Source organism: Mercenaria mercenaria, chromosome 6, assembly GCF_021730395.1.
Source record: "Mercenaria mercenaria strain notata chromosome 6, MADL_Memer_1, whole genome shotgun sequence".
Taxonomy (NCBI): Eukaryota; Metazoa; Mollusca; class Bivalvia; order Venerida; family Veneridae; genus Mercenaria; species Mercenaria mercenaria.
In genome coordinates this window covers 29552995-29570866 of record NC_069366.1, presented here as the reverse complement: position 1 = coordinate 29570866, position 17872 = coordinate 29552995, and the positions used below count along the sequence as shown (strand labels likewise).

At 35.4% G+C, this 17872-nt stretch overlaps 1 protein-coding gene across 1 annotated transcript in view; it reads right to left on the bottom strand.

Moving 5' to 3' along the window:
- Window positions 1-17872, bottom strand: part of LOC123549300 (protein spire-like) — a 105282-nt gene that overhangs the window by 48324 nt on the left and 39086 nt on the right. The window contains exons 4-10 of the mRNA XM_053546734.1: window positions 11348-11473; window positions 8891-8953; window positions 7086-7244; window positions 6258-6344; window positions 2932-3046; window positions 1812-1909; window positions 576-610 (exon numbers count right to left, since the gene is read on the bottom strand). Coding sequence (XP_053402709.1) covers window positions 576-610; window positions 1812-1909; window positions 2932-3046; window positions 6258-6344; window positions 7086-7244; window positions 8891-8953; window positions 11348-11473 — 683 coding nt within the window. The remainder of the gene's footprint in view (window positions 1-575; window positions 611-1811; window positions 1910-2931; window positions 3047-6257; window positions 6345-7085; window positions 7245-8890; window positions 8954-11347; window positions 11474-17872) is intronic.

Genomic DNA, 17872 nt, shown 5'->3' with positions numbered 1-17872 from the left:
AGACCTACTGACCTAGTTTTTGACCGCACGTGACCCAGTTTCGAACTTGACCTAGATATCATCAAGATGAAAATTCAGACCAACTTTCATACAGATCCCATGAAAAATATGGCCTTTAGAGAGGTCACAAGGTTTTTCTATTATTTGACCTACTGACCTAGTTTTTGATGGCACGTGACCCAGTTTCGAACTTGACCTAGATATCATCAAGGTGAACGTTCTGACCAATTTTCATGAAGATCTTGTGAAATATATGGCCTCTAGAGAGGTCACAAGGTTTTTCTATTTTTTGACCTACTGACCTAGTTTTTGATGGCACGTGACCCAGTTTCGAACTTGACCTAGATATCATCAAGGTGAACATTCTGACCAACTTTCATAAAGATCCCATGAAAAATGTGACCTCTAGAGTGGTCACAAGCAAAAGTTTACGGACTGACGCACGCACGCACGCACGCACGCACGCACGGACGGACGACGGACGACGGACACCGCGCGATCACAAAAGCTCACCTTGTCACTTTGTGACAGGTGAGCTAAAAAGGAGGGAAAGGTCTACAATGATGACCCTCTACAGTGCTTTACGTACCTCTTGACTTCCATTCGATACCTAACATTAGTAAAGCATTTTGTGTTACTATCAACTACTTTGAAGGTGATTTTAAAACTAGAAATGAGCCGAGCCATGAGAAAACCAACATAGTGGCTTTGCGACCAGCATGGATCCAGACCAGCCTGCGCATCCGCGCAGTCTGGTCAGGATCCATGCTGTCCGCTTTGAAAGCCTACTGGAGTTGGAGAAACCTTTAGCGAACAGCATGGATCCTGACCAGACTGCGCGGATGTGCAGGCTGGTCTGGATCCATGCTGGTCGCAAACCCACTATGTTGGTTTTCTCATGGCAAGGCTCAAATGTGTCCATAGTGGTATAATACCCCAGTTATGTCATGTAAGGACACAAATTGTTTCTGTGAGCCATGAAATTTTGACAATAGCTTATTAGTACTTTTAACCTTTAGCCTGCTAGCAGCAAGAAATACTGCCTTTGCGACCAGTGCAGACCAAGATTAGCCAGCATGTCCATGCTGGCTCTGTTTGCTATTCAGTCAGTAAATTTTCAGTGAACACGCCTTTGATAAACACAAGGCACAGCCCAAATTGATGGACCAGTCCATTTTATAAATTTAGCAGGCTAAAGGTTAACAGCAGGGGCATAAAAAAATACAACATAAGCAAAACAAACCATGCAAGTCTGTTTTCCTCAATGTTTACAGTTTTCAAAATAGTGCCTCAAGTAAACAAGCTTTGAAATGAGCTATAACCCTTACTCTGCTAAATTTCTATAATGAACTTGTCCATCTTTCAATTTGGACAGTACCATTAATTGTTAAAATTGGTGCTTACCAAAAAGATACTGACTGAATAGCAAACAGTGCATATCTTGATCAGACTGCACAAATGTGTGAGCTGATCGTGATCTACATTGGTCACAAAGGCAGAATCAATCGTGTCCAGCATGCTAAGGGTTAACTATGAAATTTTGCACAAATATCAAGAATTGTGGAAAGCCCATTGTTCTTTTAGCTTGACTTTGTGCATTACAAATTTCAGCTAGCCGAACAAGATAAAATTAAACTGATAACAACAGACCCTGAATAAAACTAAAATGTGAAAAGTACAATATATATTGAACTTAAGTTGCACAACATGTATGACTAAATATAACAGAACAAAAAAAAAATAATATAAATGCATATACAATATGTTTTGGTATACATATAATGCAAATACGAGTGGTGGGGTAAATTTACCTGAAAGGCTGCTACTGGTTTGATGACTTTTCTCACTTGTTTTGGGCTCTCTTCCTCTGAGGAATCATTTGTATCACAGTCTAATGTTGGCTTCCGAACTGAAATTTCAAATATTATAATACCAAATATTATAATACCTAGTATATGGATTAGCAATTATTTTCAAACTATATTCCGTTCAATTGTAGTGACAAGGCTGACAAAATTTAGCATATCTATTTTCGAAAGCCATTCCTATTATCCATTTCGGAACATGTTAAGCTTTAAATTAGACAAAATACTGTGAAATCACTAATTTTCGTGGTGTTCAAATTTCTGTGCCTTTTATGATAAAGTCAATCCATCGGATGAAATCCTACTCATATGCAAAATTCTCATTCATTTTACATATATCTTCAAAATTTGAAATCAATAAAATTGTATCCCCACCAAACAGCTGTTCTGACTAAAACTATGAAAATTTATGCCATTAAAATTGAATTTTTTTGCAGTATAATTACGCTGTATAGTAAACTATTAATGCAGCACAGACGATCACTATTACAATGAAGAAAAATCCATTTATGAAATAATTCCTAGTTACCTCCCTTAGACTGTTCAACAACTGTTGACAAGTAAAATTTTGATGCAGAGCATCAAATCGCTGGAGAACTAAATTGACTGTGCATAACACAGAGTGCATGGGAGTTAAGTTCGTTAACCCATTTCAAAGTGATAAATAAGAGTAAAAATGTTACTGATAAAGTCAGTTTATTCAATACACACTTCACATAATCTTCCATTGAAAGGGTACTGTAAATAATCTCTCATTAGAGAAATATCTCTTACGAAAAGGTAACTCTACCTGGATTAACTTGAAACTGACCCATTTAATGATATTCATATATGGATATTTTTCCTATTTTCCTTAAATAAGTATCTTTTGAAATAATAAAATTGTATGCAATTTTCAGCTCTTAATTCCTTTATGTAAGCTTTTCATTAACTGCCTTATTTTTCTTTTATTCACAATATCATTTTTTCATTGTCACATTTACACAACTTCTCCTTCAAGCTGAAGAATCCTAAAGTGTATCAAATATAGTTGCCGGTCTCTACCGGCAACTAATAAAGAACCTACCAACAACCTTGCCATGTTTGACAGGTTTTAAAGTCTGAGGTTGGCGTATATCTTGTAACAGTAATTCTCTAGGGTCCATTTCCTGTGGCCGCTCTTTTAATTTACGTCTATTTGCCTGGAAGAATAAAACATAGGTTTTTAACTGACTTCTGTACATTCAAAAAATATTATCTCGTGAGTGAAAGGCAAGCATTTTATGAGCTGCACCATGAGAAAACCAACGTAGTGCATTTGCAACCAGCATGGATCCAGACCAGCCTGCGCAGTCGCTAACAGTTTTTCTAATTTTTCTAATTGCAATAGGCTTTGTAAGCGACCAGCATGGATCCTGACCAGACTGCGCGGATGCGCAGGCTGGTCTGGATCCATGCTGGTCACAAATGCACTATGTTGGTTTTCTCATGGCGCGGCTCATTTTATTTCTAGATAACATGCAGTAAAAAGAAATAACTTTAAGCATGAATGACTTCAATTACTATTTGGTTTAGCTACTAAATGCAAGTCAAGAAAAAAAAAACAGCTAAAAGAACAAAGCACCTGTTCATAATACATTAATGCCAATTATTGTATATCTTACATTGTCAGTTATGAGCAAGCCTTTCCATGCTGTTTTTACACAACATTACACATACTTTCATTCATCTACTTCAATGTTTAGCATATGGTGTAAACATAAGGCAAACTGCTTATCTTTTCACCTCCAAATTTTAATTAAATACATACCTACCTATAAGCAATCAACCACTCAATTCCACTTTACATTCTTTTCATTAACACACAGAAATATCAAGTCCAAAATAACTATGAATACAGTATTACCAGAGACACAAGATCTTGTGAAGTAAGTAGTTCACTCACATCTGGTAATGCATTAAACAAATTGTGTAGAATATAACGCCTTCAAAACACTACTGCATGATATAACAAAAACACATGCACATGCAGTATGCATGTTTCTGCACCTTCTGAACATTGCACATGAAAACAATGAACTCTTCTAGACACTAATAAAAAAATTTAATGCTATGCAATTAAACTGGAGAATCAGAGTTTGTAAATTCAGAAAATTTAATATTATACAAAACATAAAAATTTACAATTTCACATGCAGCTCTCTCACAAGTAAAGGTGAATTTATAGTCAGAAATCTTAGTAATATCTCATTAAACAAGACTTAGTGCTTTTTTCTTATGTTATATTCCATACATTAAAATATTTCTGCTAGGGAAAATTCACGATTCTACCGTGATAGTTTTTTCTAATGTTATATTCCATGTAAAATATTTCTGCCTTTAGTTTTTCTTATATCATATTCCATGTAAAGTATTTCTGCCCTTAGTTTTTTCTTTTGTTATATTCCATGTAAAATATTTCTGCCCTTAGTTTTTCTTATATTATATTCCATGTAAAGTATTTCTGCCCTTAGTTTTTTCTTTTGTTATATTCCATGTAAAATATTTCTGCCCTTGTAGTTTTTCTTATGTTATATTCCATGTAAAAAATATATAATTATCTAAAAAAATTCTCTGGAGAAAATATCCTGAATGACCAAAACCGGCTTCTTTAATTCTTCATCCTGATTTATGACACTCTATTTTTAGCTTCCATTCACACAAATAGTTTCTCCTTTAATTAAGTCTAATCAACAATTCCCTATGCAGTACCAGATAACTGACTTAGTAAATTACATCATGAACTTGGTACTAGCTAACTTCCCTACTGTATTATCCATGTCACTTATTTCCTCCTCTATAGCTGAGCCGCGCCATGAGAAAACCAACATAATGGGTTTGCGACCAGCATGGATCCAGACCAGCCAGTCTGGTCAGGATCCATGCTGTTCGCTAACAGGTTCTCTAATTGCAATAGGCTTTGAAAGTGAACAGCATGGATCCTGACCAGACTGCGCGGATGCGCAGGCTGGTCTGGATCCATGCTGGTCGCAAAGCCACTATGTTGGTTTTCCCATGGCACGGCTCAGTTCTTGTTAATCAATGCTTAATTTCCTTGCAACCCTAATTAAACCAAATTACTGAGCCCTATAATCCAAGAAATAAACAGAAATTATAACATTTGTACCTCTGGTTAACCAGTTATTGTGATATATTACAGACGTTCCTCATTCTACTACTGTAAAACAAGAACATTTCCAGGGAGGAGAGCATACATTATTCTGTTATCAACAGCACAGATGAAGGTGGAATATTTGTTTACACCATATCTATATTACAGTATGAGGGTCATCCAATAAATAACTGAAAATTTTATGCTTTAAAATGTCTATTTTAGAAAACTGAATAAAATCTAAATATAAGGGCTGTTCCTTATGAAAGTCAGGGAGCAAGTATGAACACAATCCATAGATAAATATTTCACCTAGAACTTATACAATATATGCACCAGGTTTTACAAAAGTGATTCTCTCAGATTTACTTTATTCATAACAGAACAGAACTGAGATGACCAAAATTGCCAACTTAGTTTCTTATAGAAATAGATGAAATTAACATGCTGTTTTTTATATTTGTAAGACCAAACTGAAGATATTATTTTTAGGAAAGGTTTCCACAGACAATACCAAAATAAATATTTTCTCACACTTTCTGTTGATTATTAAACATGACAGAAAATATGCTAGCTTACCACAAAGTAGACAGAAAATTCATCAACTATTCTGTTAGCACAAAAAGCTGAAACTGCAGATTTACACCTAGTTTTTGTTTTGGCAAAACTGGCCCAATTAATATGTTTTAAAGATGTTATACATGTACACATCAACTCACATATCAACCATGAAGAGCCAAAACAAACAACCAATTAGATAGGAAATCTTGTAAAAAAAAAAAAAAAAAGAGATTATTAAAAGTTTCCAAGTTAACACATCTAATGATGAACAAGTTGATCACTCTCTATTTTTATTTACTACCTTTCAAGGCCATAGCTGCTATAGAAACTTAATAAAATGCTGACACCAACAAGTGACAACAACACCTTATCAACTGTTTTCTTAATCAGATGAGATTTTGAAATTTTGACTTTTACCTAAAAACTTGCAGATTAGGGTGTTACTTCAGTATCAAATCTATTCAACATGTTACTTCAGTATTTTTAGACAAGGGAAAGAACTTACAGGTATGTGTTAGAACTTACAGGTTTGAGTTTTAGAACTCACATATCTGATTGCTGCAAATTACAGGTTTAAGTGTTAGAACTTACAGGTTTGAGTGTCAAAACTTACAGGTTAAAATGCTAGAACTTAAAGGTTTGAGTGTTAGAACTTACAGGTTTGAGTGTTAGAACTTACAGGTTTAAGTGTTAGAACTTACAGGTTTGAGTGGGGGTCTGGATCGTATGAAGTCTAGTATGACAGCATGAGCATCGTCCTTGACCTTCCTCGGAATGTCACCATTCACCTACACAGATAAATATACTATCATGCCACACAGAACCAACAGTAAGTCAAGATGCAGAACCAACATTACTGTAATCAGATATTTTTGCAATGCTAAAAGTTACATTATTTCCAAACCTTGAATTTGTGAGCATAGTACAAGATTAACAACATATGCAGCTAAAAAGTCAATTGCAAAGGTTAATGATTTTACACAATCACAAGCTGAAAACAAAAGAAATGCTTCTGAACTCCTAAATAACAAGATTTTAAGGCAGCATTCTAGTAATAAAGCACGCAATCCATGCCTAACAATTAGTTAGTTTAGAACATGAACAAAGTACATCTCTTCATGCTTGAGACACTTCATTAGTGTAATAGAAGTGAATACAACAAAATAATAAATCTTTAAAACTTAAATGCTTATTATTTATTACAAGTCCCATTTTCATTTGTCTGTTTTGTTGAGTTTAAAGACACACTGAAAAGATTTATGGAATACAGTAACTTGTCAGCTTTTAGAGTGTCTTAGTCCAAAATTGCAACTCATAGTTTAAATGGAAGCACAGACAGGCACCACCAACCTTTGCAACCCAGGCCGATGGCTTCCTCAAATGAAAGAAATCTACATCAAAGTTGGGGTTTCAAATCCAATGTGGTAATAGGAGAGTGAGTCAAAGTCAGTGACCATAACCACTCAGCTATAGAGAACACTTATTTTTCTCTGAGAAAGATATTAATTTATGATTATTGTGTACATTACCATTATTCTGTTGAGTTTGAATCTGCCTAGCCGTATGTCTTCAAGCAAAATCTCAAATGGTGTGAGTTCAAACTCTAGCGGAAGAAGTTGGACTTGTTCAACTTTTTTCAACCGTACCCCATGCCGTAATTCACGCATGATCTGTACCCATAGCCTAGCCTGTAAAATAAAGACACAAAATTTTATAAAGTAAGTTCAAATACTCAAATCAACAATACTTTTTATAACAGACATAAAATACTGTCCTTTTTAGCAGAATTATTTTATTATCAAAACTCTTGCCATTTACTCTTAAACTATATAATTTATCATATTATACACCTTGGTCAATTGGGTCAGTAATATTTAAAGCTGGGGGATACAACTAGAAAGTAGACGATTTTTTATTTGTTCTTATTCTTGCATCCCACCCACTTTAAGCTCTATAGGGAGAGCACAGATCCATGGATCGCAGGGCCGTGAGTTCGATCCAAGGGTGAGGTGTATGTTCTCCGTGGCGATTTAATAAAATGACACAGCATCTAAAATCATTTGTCCTCCACCTCTGAGTCATGTGGGGAATTTAGCAGTTACTTGCAGAGAACAGGTTAGTTCTAGTATGAAATCCAGGAACACTGCAGGTTAGGTTAAGATAACTGCCCACCGTTACATAAGTGAAATACTGTTGAAAACGAAAAAAAATTATTCTAGCAGGGCTACAAACAAAAACAGCCCGAGTGTTCTACCAACAAGCTCCCCTGCTCTGAACTATATTTTATTTAACTGATTAAAGTTTCCTTGCAATGTGTGTTGGCTATACAGTGCCTTTTCAACCTACAGGTTAACTTTTTTGGTTTTAATTTAATATGGCATCTTTTAAAGATAATCTACATTTTTGGTTTGAATTCATAATGGCCTCTTAAAGATATCTACATTTTTGGTTTGAATTCATATGGCCTCTTAAAGATATCTACAGTTTTGGTTTGAATTCATATGGCCTCTTAAAGATTTCTACATTTTTGGTTTGAATTCATATGGCCTCTTAAAGATTTCTACATTTTTGGTTTGAATTCATATGGCCTCTTAAAGATGTCTATATTTTTTGGCATAAAAGCTGGCTGTCAATTCTGTGACCATATAGTATATAAATTTTTGTTTGCTGTTTCATTATATTCAACTTGTACAAGGAAATGAACTTGAACTGGTACGTGTGAAAACAGTCCTAATAGCAGTCATTTCCATGCTTCATGTAGAAGTAATTGACTTAATTCTTGTATTTATATGATAATGCACAATACAGGAAAACAGGAGGCAACTTTTCACATTGTCTTGGAATGCATAATATAGGAATTAATGCATGCAGGACAGCATAGTCTTGCATTATGATCAGTTTCCAGTTTTTTTTCACCAGAGCTGGAAAAAACTAGTCTTAGGTCAAGGGAATTAACCTTTAGCCTGCTGGCGGCAAGTGATTTTGCCTCTGCGACCAGTGCAGACCAACCAACATCATGGTCTGCACTGTTTCCTATTCAATCAATAAATTTTCAGTGAACACCCCTTTGAATAGTAAGTGAAATGAATGATGGACCAGTCCATTTTAGAAATTTAGCAGGGTAAAGGTTAAGCTGCAAGATATGTTATTTATAAAAAATAAATGTCTCATTTCATGAAAGAATGTGTAAAATCATACACTACTATAATACTTAAAGGAAATTTATTTTGAACATGCTACAAAAGAAAAAGAATCCACCTGGGTGTGGGACCATACCCAATTTTAAGCTCTGAGAAAATTAATCCAACAAATGCCAGTCTTCATGAGCACTTACCCAATCTGACCTTTCAAGGTCATCAACAGAAGGTTGGTTATCACCTTTATTAGTTGCCAATTTCTGAAAAAAGAAAAGTTTATTTACTGTATACATTTGAACAAGAGCTCGTCGAACACGACATGCCCCCCTTGATGCATTCAGTAATTGCACAAGGAACAGAAATTATTTGCTTACTGTAAACAAAAGTTCTACTGTTCTGGTTCAATGTGACATTGACCTTTGACCTACTGACCTCAAAATCAACAGGGGTCATGATCAACCTCCCTATCAAGTTTAGTGATCCTAGGCCCAAGCGTTCTCAATGTATCGTCTGGAAAGGGTTTAACTGTTCCCAGTCAATGTGACCTTGACCTTTAGCCTAAAGATCTCAAAATCTATAGGGGTCATCTACAGGTCATGACCAACCTCCATATCAAGTTTCTTTATCCTAGGCCCAAGTTTCTCAAGTTATTGTCTGGAAAAAGTTTAAATGTTCCGGGTCACTGTAACCGTGACCTTTGACCTACTGACCCTAAAATGGTCATCTGCTGGTCATGATGAACCTCACTATCATCTTTCATGACCTTTGGCCCAAGCGTTCTCAAGTTATCTTCCAGAAACCGTTTTAACTGTTCCTGACCGATCTGACCTTGAACTTTGACATACTGACCTCAAAATCAATAGGGGTCATCTGCAGGTCATGATCAATCTCCCTACCAATTCTCCTGATCAAGCATTCTTGAGTTATCGCCCAGAAACTGTTTTACTGTTCCTGGTCACTGTGACCTTGAACTTTGACCTACTGATCTCAAAATCTATAGGGGTCATCTGCTGGTCATGATCAACCTCCCTATCAATTTTCACGATCCTAGGCCCAAGCAATCTTGAGTTATCATCCGGAAACCGTTTAACTGTTCCGGGTCACTGTGACCTTGAACTTTGACATACTGACCTCAAAATAAATAGGGGTCATTTGCTGGTCATGACCAACCTCCCTATCAACTTTCATGATCCTAGGCCCAAGCGTTCTTGAGTTATCATCCGGAAATCGTTTAACTGTTCAGAGTCACTGTGACCTTGACCTTTGACATACAGACCTTAAAATCAATAGGGGTCATCTGCAGGTGATGACCTACCTTCCTATTAACTTTCATGATCCTAGGCCCAAGCGTTCTTTAGTTATAATCCGGAAATGGATAGGTCTACATACAGACCAACCGACCGACAGACCGACCAACATCTGCAAAACAATATACCCCTCCTTCTTCGAAGTGGGGCATAATAAAATATGTAAACAAAAAGGAAGGTTTTGTAAAAGTTTTTAACTGTTATACAAGTAGTATTTGAACATAATATTGTTCACATTCTGTTGCAAGTCCAGTCCCATCACCATTTCCATAAGTGATCTTTAACAAAAATATTTTTCGAGTTGAAACATAATACTTTTTAAATAATTCATTTCTCTATAATACAGCACCATTATTAAGTTAACAACTACAATTGTCCCATTTCAAAACAAAAGCCTGAATGTATGGCTAAGAGATATGGAAACTAAACAGTACTGGTTGGGAACCATTTTCCGAACAGCACCAGTTTCCAGACACATGTAATATCCGCTTTATTTCATTGTTATTCATGTAACTGTTTCATTTAGATCATTTAGATGTTTGTTCTTCATGTCTACAAAAAACCACTATATCATAAGGCTGTATAATGTTTGGGTTTTTGATGATAACTCATCTGCGTTTACAAAACAACTTTCTGTCTTAACGGGGCATGAAGATAGCATTGCGCATGCGCGGTAGTTCACACTTGCCGAGATATCAAGTATGGAAGAAATAATCAAACTACATAATGATTGTCTGCTGATAACATGTTCTACCTTTAATTTCACGGTAAAAGTTACGTAAGATGCAGAGCTGTCGATTTTTGCACTAATTTTATTCTATATCTATTGGAATTATCAAGAATTCATGTTAGACGAAATTCGAGTCTTTTATAGTCAAACTCAGTTTGCTTTCGTAGCTGCTGTTGAACGTTGGTTTATGTTTCATGTGCAATTTTGAAGAGATGAATGATTAAGAAATGTGTAGAAATAGTTTAATTACTTATTTTGATATCAAATTAACAACAAAACACCGTCAAAATATTTGTCCGGATACTGGTTTACCTGACGGGGAAAATAACTTCTATTAGTGACCCCATTGAACCCATATTCAATGTCACAAGGCGATGCTGATTACATCAGATGTGGAAGGAGCTGAAGTTTGTGCAGTGTGGGCTTCATTTATGTCGAATATTTTTTTTAGGGATTAATGGCGACGAAATATGAAAATGTGTCCGGAAAATGGTTCCCAACCAGTATATATTTCTGCATTGCATTTTTGGGACAATCATATAAAGTAGTAAAAGTCACCCAGTCCCCTAATCCCAACCCCATTTCTGAGGCAAGAAGAAATTTAAAACCTAACTCACCTCTTGTCCTTTTGCAATATTATCGAGGAATGTAACGAGTTCTGTTGCCTCTGTGGCCAGGGCACGACACACAGCCTTGTAGTGTAGCTGGGCATTCTGCTGACTTGACAGGCGCCTCACACAACTCTGAATATAGACATAATATTCTATGTATTATAGAATTTCTAATTTGTAAGGTTTAGTGTCATATCCAGTTTCAGGTCACACACCAGGGTCACAAACCAGCTTCCTCTGCGATACTGTCAGAAGAATACCTCAAACATTTTTAAGAGGGTACCTGGGTGGAGTTGCTAACATTCTGCCAGCTACTTGGGTCAGTAAGCGTTCTATCATTACTCTTAAGGTTGTCCCTATTAAGGTCCAATTTGCAAATGTACTGAAGTCAGTGAGCTGTAACTCATCCAGATGCTTACCCGTGGATGTACCCTGCATCAGTGGTAAATAGCATATGAAGTTATATTAAGCCAGTAAACAACTGAACAACAGATGCTCACTGGACCCCTGTTGAATATGACTAAAGCCAGTGAACAACTGAATAACAGATGCTCACATGACCCGTTGTATATGACTAAAGCCAGTGAACAACTGAATAACAAATGCTCACTGGACCCCTGCTGTATATGACTGAAGCCAGTGAACAACTGAATAACAAATGCTCACTGGACCCCTGCTGTATATGACTGGAGCCAGTAAACAACTGAATAACAGATGCTCACTAGACCTCTGTTGAATATGACTGAAGTCAGTAAACAACTGAATAACAGATGCTCACTTGACCCCTGCTGTATATGACTGGAGCCAGTAAACAACTGAATAACAGATGCTCACTAGACCTCTGTTGAATATGACTGAAGCCAGTAAACAACTGAATAACACGATGCTCACTGGACCCCTGCTGTATATGACTGAAGTCAGTAAACAACTGAATAACAGATGCTCACTTGACCCCTGCTGTATATGACTGAAGTCAGTAAACAACTGAATAACAAATGCTCACTGGACCCCTGCTGTATATGACTGAAGCCAGTGAACAACTGAATAACAGATGCTCCCCCAGGACCCCTGTTGTATATGACTGAAGTCAGTAAACAACTGAATAACAGATGCTCACTTGACCCCTGCTGTATATGACTGGAGCCAGTAAACAACTGAATAACAGATGCTCACTAGACCTCTGTTGAATATGACTGAAGCCAGTAAACAACTGAATAACACGATGCTCACTGGACCCCTGCTGTATATGACTGAAGCCAGTAAACAACTGAATAACACGATGCTCACTGGACCCCTGGTGTATATGACTGAAGCCAGTAAACAACTGAATAACAGATGCTCACTGGACCCCTGTTGTATATGACTGAGCCAGTGAACAACTGAATTACAGATGTTCACTGGACCCCTGTTGTATATGACTGAAGCCAGTGAACAAGTGAATAACAGATGCTCACTGGACCTCTGCTGAATATGACTGAAGTCAGTAAACAACTGAATCAAGGTGATCCCTGGATCTATGATGTATAGCAAATGAATTGAAGCTAATGAGCCACTTCAACATGCTTGGACCAGAAGCAAACAGCAAGTAAATTAAAGATGTTGGATCAGAAGTGAGCAGCAAGTAAATTTAAGTCAGTGGATCAGCAAGTAAATTGAATTCAGTGGATCAGAAGTGAACAGCAAGTAAATAAGTCAGTGGATTGGAAGTGAAGAGAAAGTTAATTAAAGTCAGTGGATCAGAAGTGAATAGTAAGTAAATTAAAGTCAATGGATCAGAAGTGAACAGCAAGTAAATTAAAGTCAGTGGATCAGAATTGAACAGCCAGAAAATTGAATTCAGTGGATCAGAAGTGAACAGCAAGTTAATGAGAGTCAGTGTATCAGATTTGTGAACAGCAAGTAAACTGAAGTCTGTGGATCAGAAGTGAACAGCAAACAAATTGAAGGCAGTAGATCAGAAGTGAACAGCAAGTAAACTGAATTCAGTGGATCAGAAGTAAACAGCAAGTAAACTTAAGTCAGTGGATCAGAAATGAACAGCAAGTAAATTAAAGTCAGGTGATCAGAAGTGAATGGCAAGTAAATTAAAGTCAGTGGATCAGAAGCAAACAGCAAGCAAACTGAAGGCAGTGGATCAGAAGTGAACAGCAAGTAAATTGAAGTCAGTGGATCAGAAGTGAACAGCAAATAAACTGAAGTCATTGGAACAAAAGTGAACAGCAAGTAAACTGAAGTCAGAGAATCACTTATCCAGATGCTCCCTGATTCACTGGCAAGTAGCAAATAAATTAAAGTCAATAAACCAATTAAATTAAAGTCAAAGAACCACTTATAACCAAAAGAACCACCCCGCCCCCATCCCCAGATTAAAAGATATATACACTTTCTTAAAGAAGCTCTTCAAATAAACTCTTTGAGCCTTTTTGCTCAAAATTTATTGTCAAAAAATTAAATGCAGAAATGAATTACAACACAAATAAATCATCAAGACTTAGTGAAACATTTAATTTTTGGGGGGCATTTTTGTATAATTTTATTTATTGTAAAATTGTTCCTTTTCATGTAACAAACAAATTACCTGTTCTAACAGATATAAGGAATTATCTATGTTATATTTGTGGTATAGTTGAGACTTGTCAAAAACAAACATAGTTTATCACAGTACATATCTCAATTGTACAATTTCAACACCAAATTAAACATGCAAAATCATCGACAAGTAGGTGGAAAATAATGTGAAGAGCAGGGTAATTTAATTCTGAAGAGCTCATCAAATACTTTTCAGTATAATAATATACCAACTGCAAACAAACTAGAAAATCTGCATTCTTCAGTTTGCAAACTAATCTAGACCTGCAAAAAGACACTGCATGGAAAGAAAATATAATAACTCTAGGTTAATAACATCTTTTTGATCTGCTTAAACTTTGTTTAAAGCTAACTTATACTGATACAATTTTGCTTTCCCAAAGCATCTTCATGTAAAGTTTCATTTCGATCTATGCTAATAAAAATATTATAATAGTGACAAGATCAAAACGGAAGTTTAGTATTCTGAATCCATTTAAGTCTTAATTTACCCTTATCATGCTGGACACGATTGATTCTGCTTTTGCGACCAGTGTAGATCATGATCAGCCTGCACATCCATGCAGTCTGATCAAGATCTACACTGTTCGCCATTCAGTCAGTATCATTTTGGAAAGCACCTCCTTTAACAGTTAATGGTACTGTCCAAATTGAAAGATTATAGAAATTTAGCAGGGTAAGGGTTAACAATGATAAATACCGAACCTTCCCCTTAAGGGTAATAGGTGGCAGGTTGAGACTGGATGGAGCGAGAGACACTGACAGAAGGGTAGCAGCTAACCAAGTAAGGACTAATAAAACATCCTTTTGACTGATAAATTCTGCATTTAGAAATCATAAATAATTTATTCAAAAGAAAACTTCATTCTGAAATTTTACTATTTACAGAAAATACATGTAAATCATTTTCATTTAAATGAAACAATAAATGCAGATAAACTTCTAAGAACTCATTAAATTAAATGGTGGTGGTGCGGTGAAGTAAGGGCAGGGCATGATTTTAAGTATTCCTGAAAAATGAAATCGTGCACGTGCAGAAAACAGAGCTGTTTACCGCATTTAACAATCTGGCTAATTTTTATCGAAATTATTGTATGATGTGTCTGCCCACGCCAATGTCAGTGAAACAACAGGAAAACCCTGTAATATTATATCTGTCTATCTTAAAAAACATGCTATTTTGTTATCAAATCTTAAGTAATTTCAGTTATGAGTAATTTAGATATTTTGTTTGAGTTGTTTCTATTTATATAGGGCAAAAAAAACTGACAAGCTGATACCACTTATACGCATATTTACGATATTTGATATTTCACGCAAACTTCAGCATATGCTAAGTAAATAACTTAAATTTTATAAAAGCACGTAAAGCTATCGTTAAATCAAAATATAAGTTCAACTTTCTATACAATCTAAAATTCTTTTATTTGGGTCATGGACAAGAAAATAGAAGTATCTTTGTATTCCGTTTATCAGATTTCTGATCATCGGAAATAAGAAATTAACAATGTAGGTCTAATAGACTAGTATTTTTACTAACATTCAAAATCTAAATTGTATTAATCTGGTAAGATCAAATCGGTAAGGTAACAACAAAATGTTAAACAGCACTCTAAAACCAATCATCAAATGAAAGGGAAGCTACTCAGGCAACCTTAGTTTTATAATGCACATATTACATTATTTTGATTTTTGTCGGCCGCTAACAATTAACATTGTATTGTATGAAATAAGCACATCTAACTAGCAGGACTAGAAGTTAAAACTGGTATTTCTGTACACTGAAAATAAACAGGATTATAAAAGGTGTTAATCCTTCTATAACATAAGAACATAATGGGCCAGTAACATTACAGGGAATTACGAGATTGACTATTTATATATAGAACACTGGTACTACTTTTTCATGAGAGATTTAATACGTATTACGCATTTAGCCATGTTTCCCTGTAAAAGTCGACTGCCTATAAATAATTTTAATAACTTCTAAGAAACACTGTTTCAGTTTCAAAGCAAGAAAACAAAAACTTAAAAAAGCAAAAATAACAGTTTGACACGTTCGTTAAAGTAAATGGTTGCATGCATGCATTTTCCCACTCCTTCCTTAAAGGTGGTTAATCAGATTTGGGTCAAATAACAGATCTGTTCAACCAAAATTATTTGTGTTCGTACAGATTTTTACAGTTTACATTTTAATTTACTGTAAAACTAGAAATTTGATAAACTGAAATAAAAAGAAAAATAAAATTATGTACTCAGTGTTTTTTTGTAACTTTCGTAATTATTAAAGGGAGGTAATTAAAATATTTCAAAAAAAAAATCAATAAAACATACATAATTTACATCAATTCTGGTGGAAATCAAACTCTACATAAATGTTTGTAGTAATTACTAAAACTACTTTTGTTCCTTAAATAAATCTCTAACAGAGTAATATATTATGAATTCAAAAGAGAAAAATGTCATAAAATGTGTCTAAATACCACATTTAGATTAACACATAATGTTGCAGAAAAAAGGAAAAGCTAAATGTGACATCTCTAAAATTACTTCTTATTTAAATTTAGAGACACCATAAAAAATAACAATATCATTTAAACTAACAATTTGCTTTAAAATGTGCTTTGAGCAAGTCTACACAATTTGGCTAAATACTGTAGAACAATTGCACAGTGGTGCAGTGCAGGCAGTGTGACAGACCCCAGATCTGGAGGATGTAGAATTCAATCCATATTACACTCAGTGGAATTTGACCTTTTTTTCAAAGCTCAAGCACTCCTTTAATTCAGAGTCAAATATCCAATTTAAGGAGACCCAAAATGACAATCAGTAATTTCTATTTGATTACTTATTCCCCATATATGATTTCAGCGTTCTCCGGCTGCTATACGGAACCATTGTTCGTATGAACACTTACGGCTGAAAAATGCCGAATAACAGAAGAAGAAAATAAGAAATTGCACGGAAGTTGTCCACTGACATTATGGGTCCACTTCCTTAATTCATATTAACATTGTAGCAGGATGTAACGTTAGCTCCTAGACTTCGATACATCATTTTTTAAATCTTTATTTCTAAAATTGTGAATACTGCCAGTCTATATCCTACGTGATTATCAAAATAGTTCAATCAGTCCTACCCCAGTCAACCATACGGCGAGGATCTAAGCTACGTCTAGCCACGGATAGAAACGTAGTAATCCGTATCGATCCGTACCTGAGCCGTACGGATTGGTACGGATTACTACTTTAAGGTATGACTCAGGTACGGATCGATATGGATTACTACGTTTCTATCCGTGGCTAAGACGTAGCTATCCGCGCCGTATGTGTGACTGGGGTAAAAAAGACTGGCATTTGTCATAATTACATTAGTTGAAATTTTGTGACAAATTCTTTATAATTTGTCTAGTGGCAGGTCTGGCAGGATGTCTGTGTCATATGTATACAAACTAAAAATCTTTCTACCACAATTTTAATTATTTTTTTCTTTCAGTCATTCATCAACATAAATTCTTTTCGTTGTCTTACATAATTTACCTTTTTTATTCAAGTTTGAAACTAAAATGACATAAATTAGGCATTCAAGCATGAACAATTTCATCAACTTGAACACCTTTCCATTAATTTTCATTTTGCACCGACAATTACACTGTCAGGTGGAGAGATTTCAGTTTCTTTTTTTCCTTTGCATTTTTGTTAGTCCATCAATTATAGCAGAATAATTTACATAAAATGTGCACCTTTTCTCGCAATTTCTCACAATTATTTATGCAAGAGATGTCAGAGGTATTTGCTGGTGTAAATTGTATAAATGCAGGTATTAAATTAGCTTTTTACAAACATCCATCTTCGTATAAAGCGTTTAAATTGTTTGGCAAGATTTATAGCACGTAAATACTAAATCAGCATTTACTACAGTGGCGCCCCTGATGATAGCGAT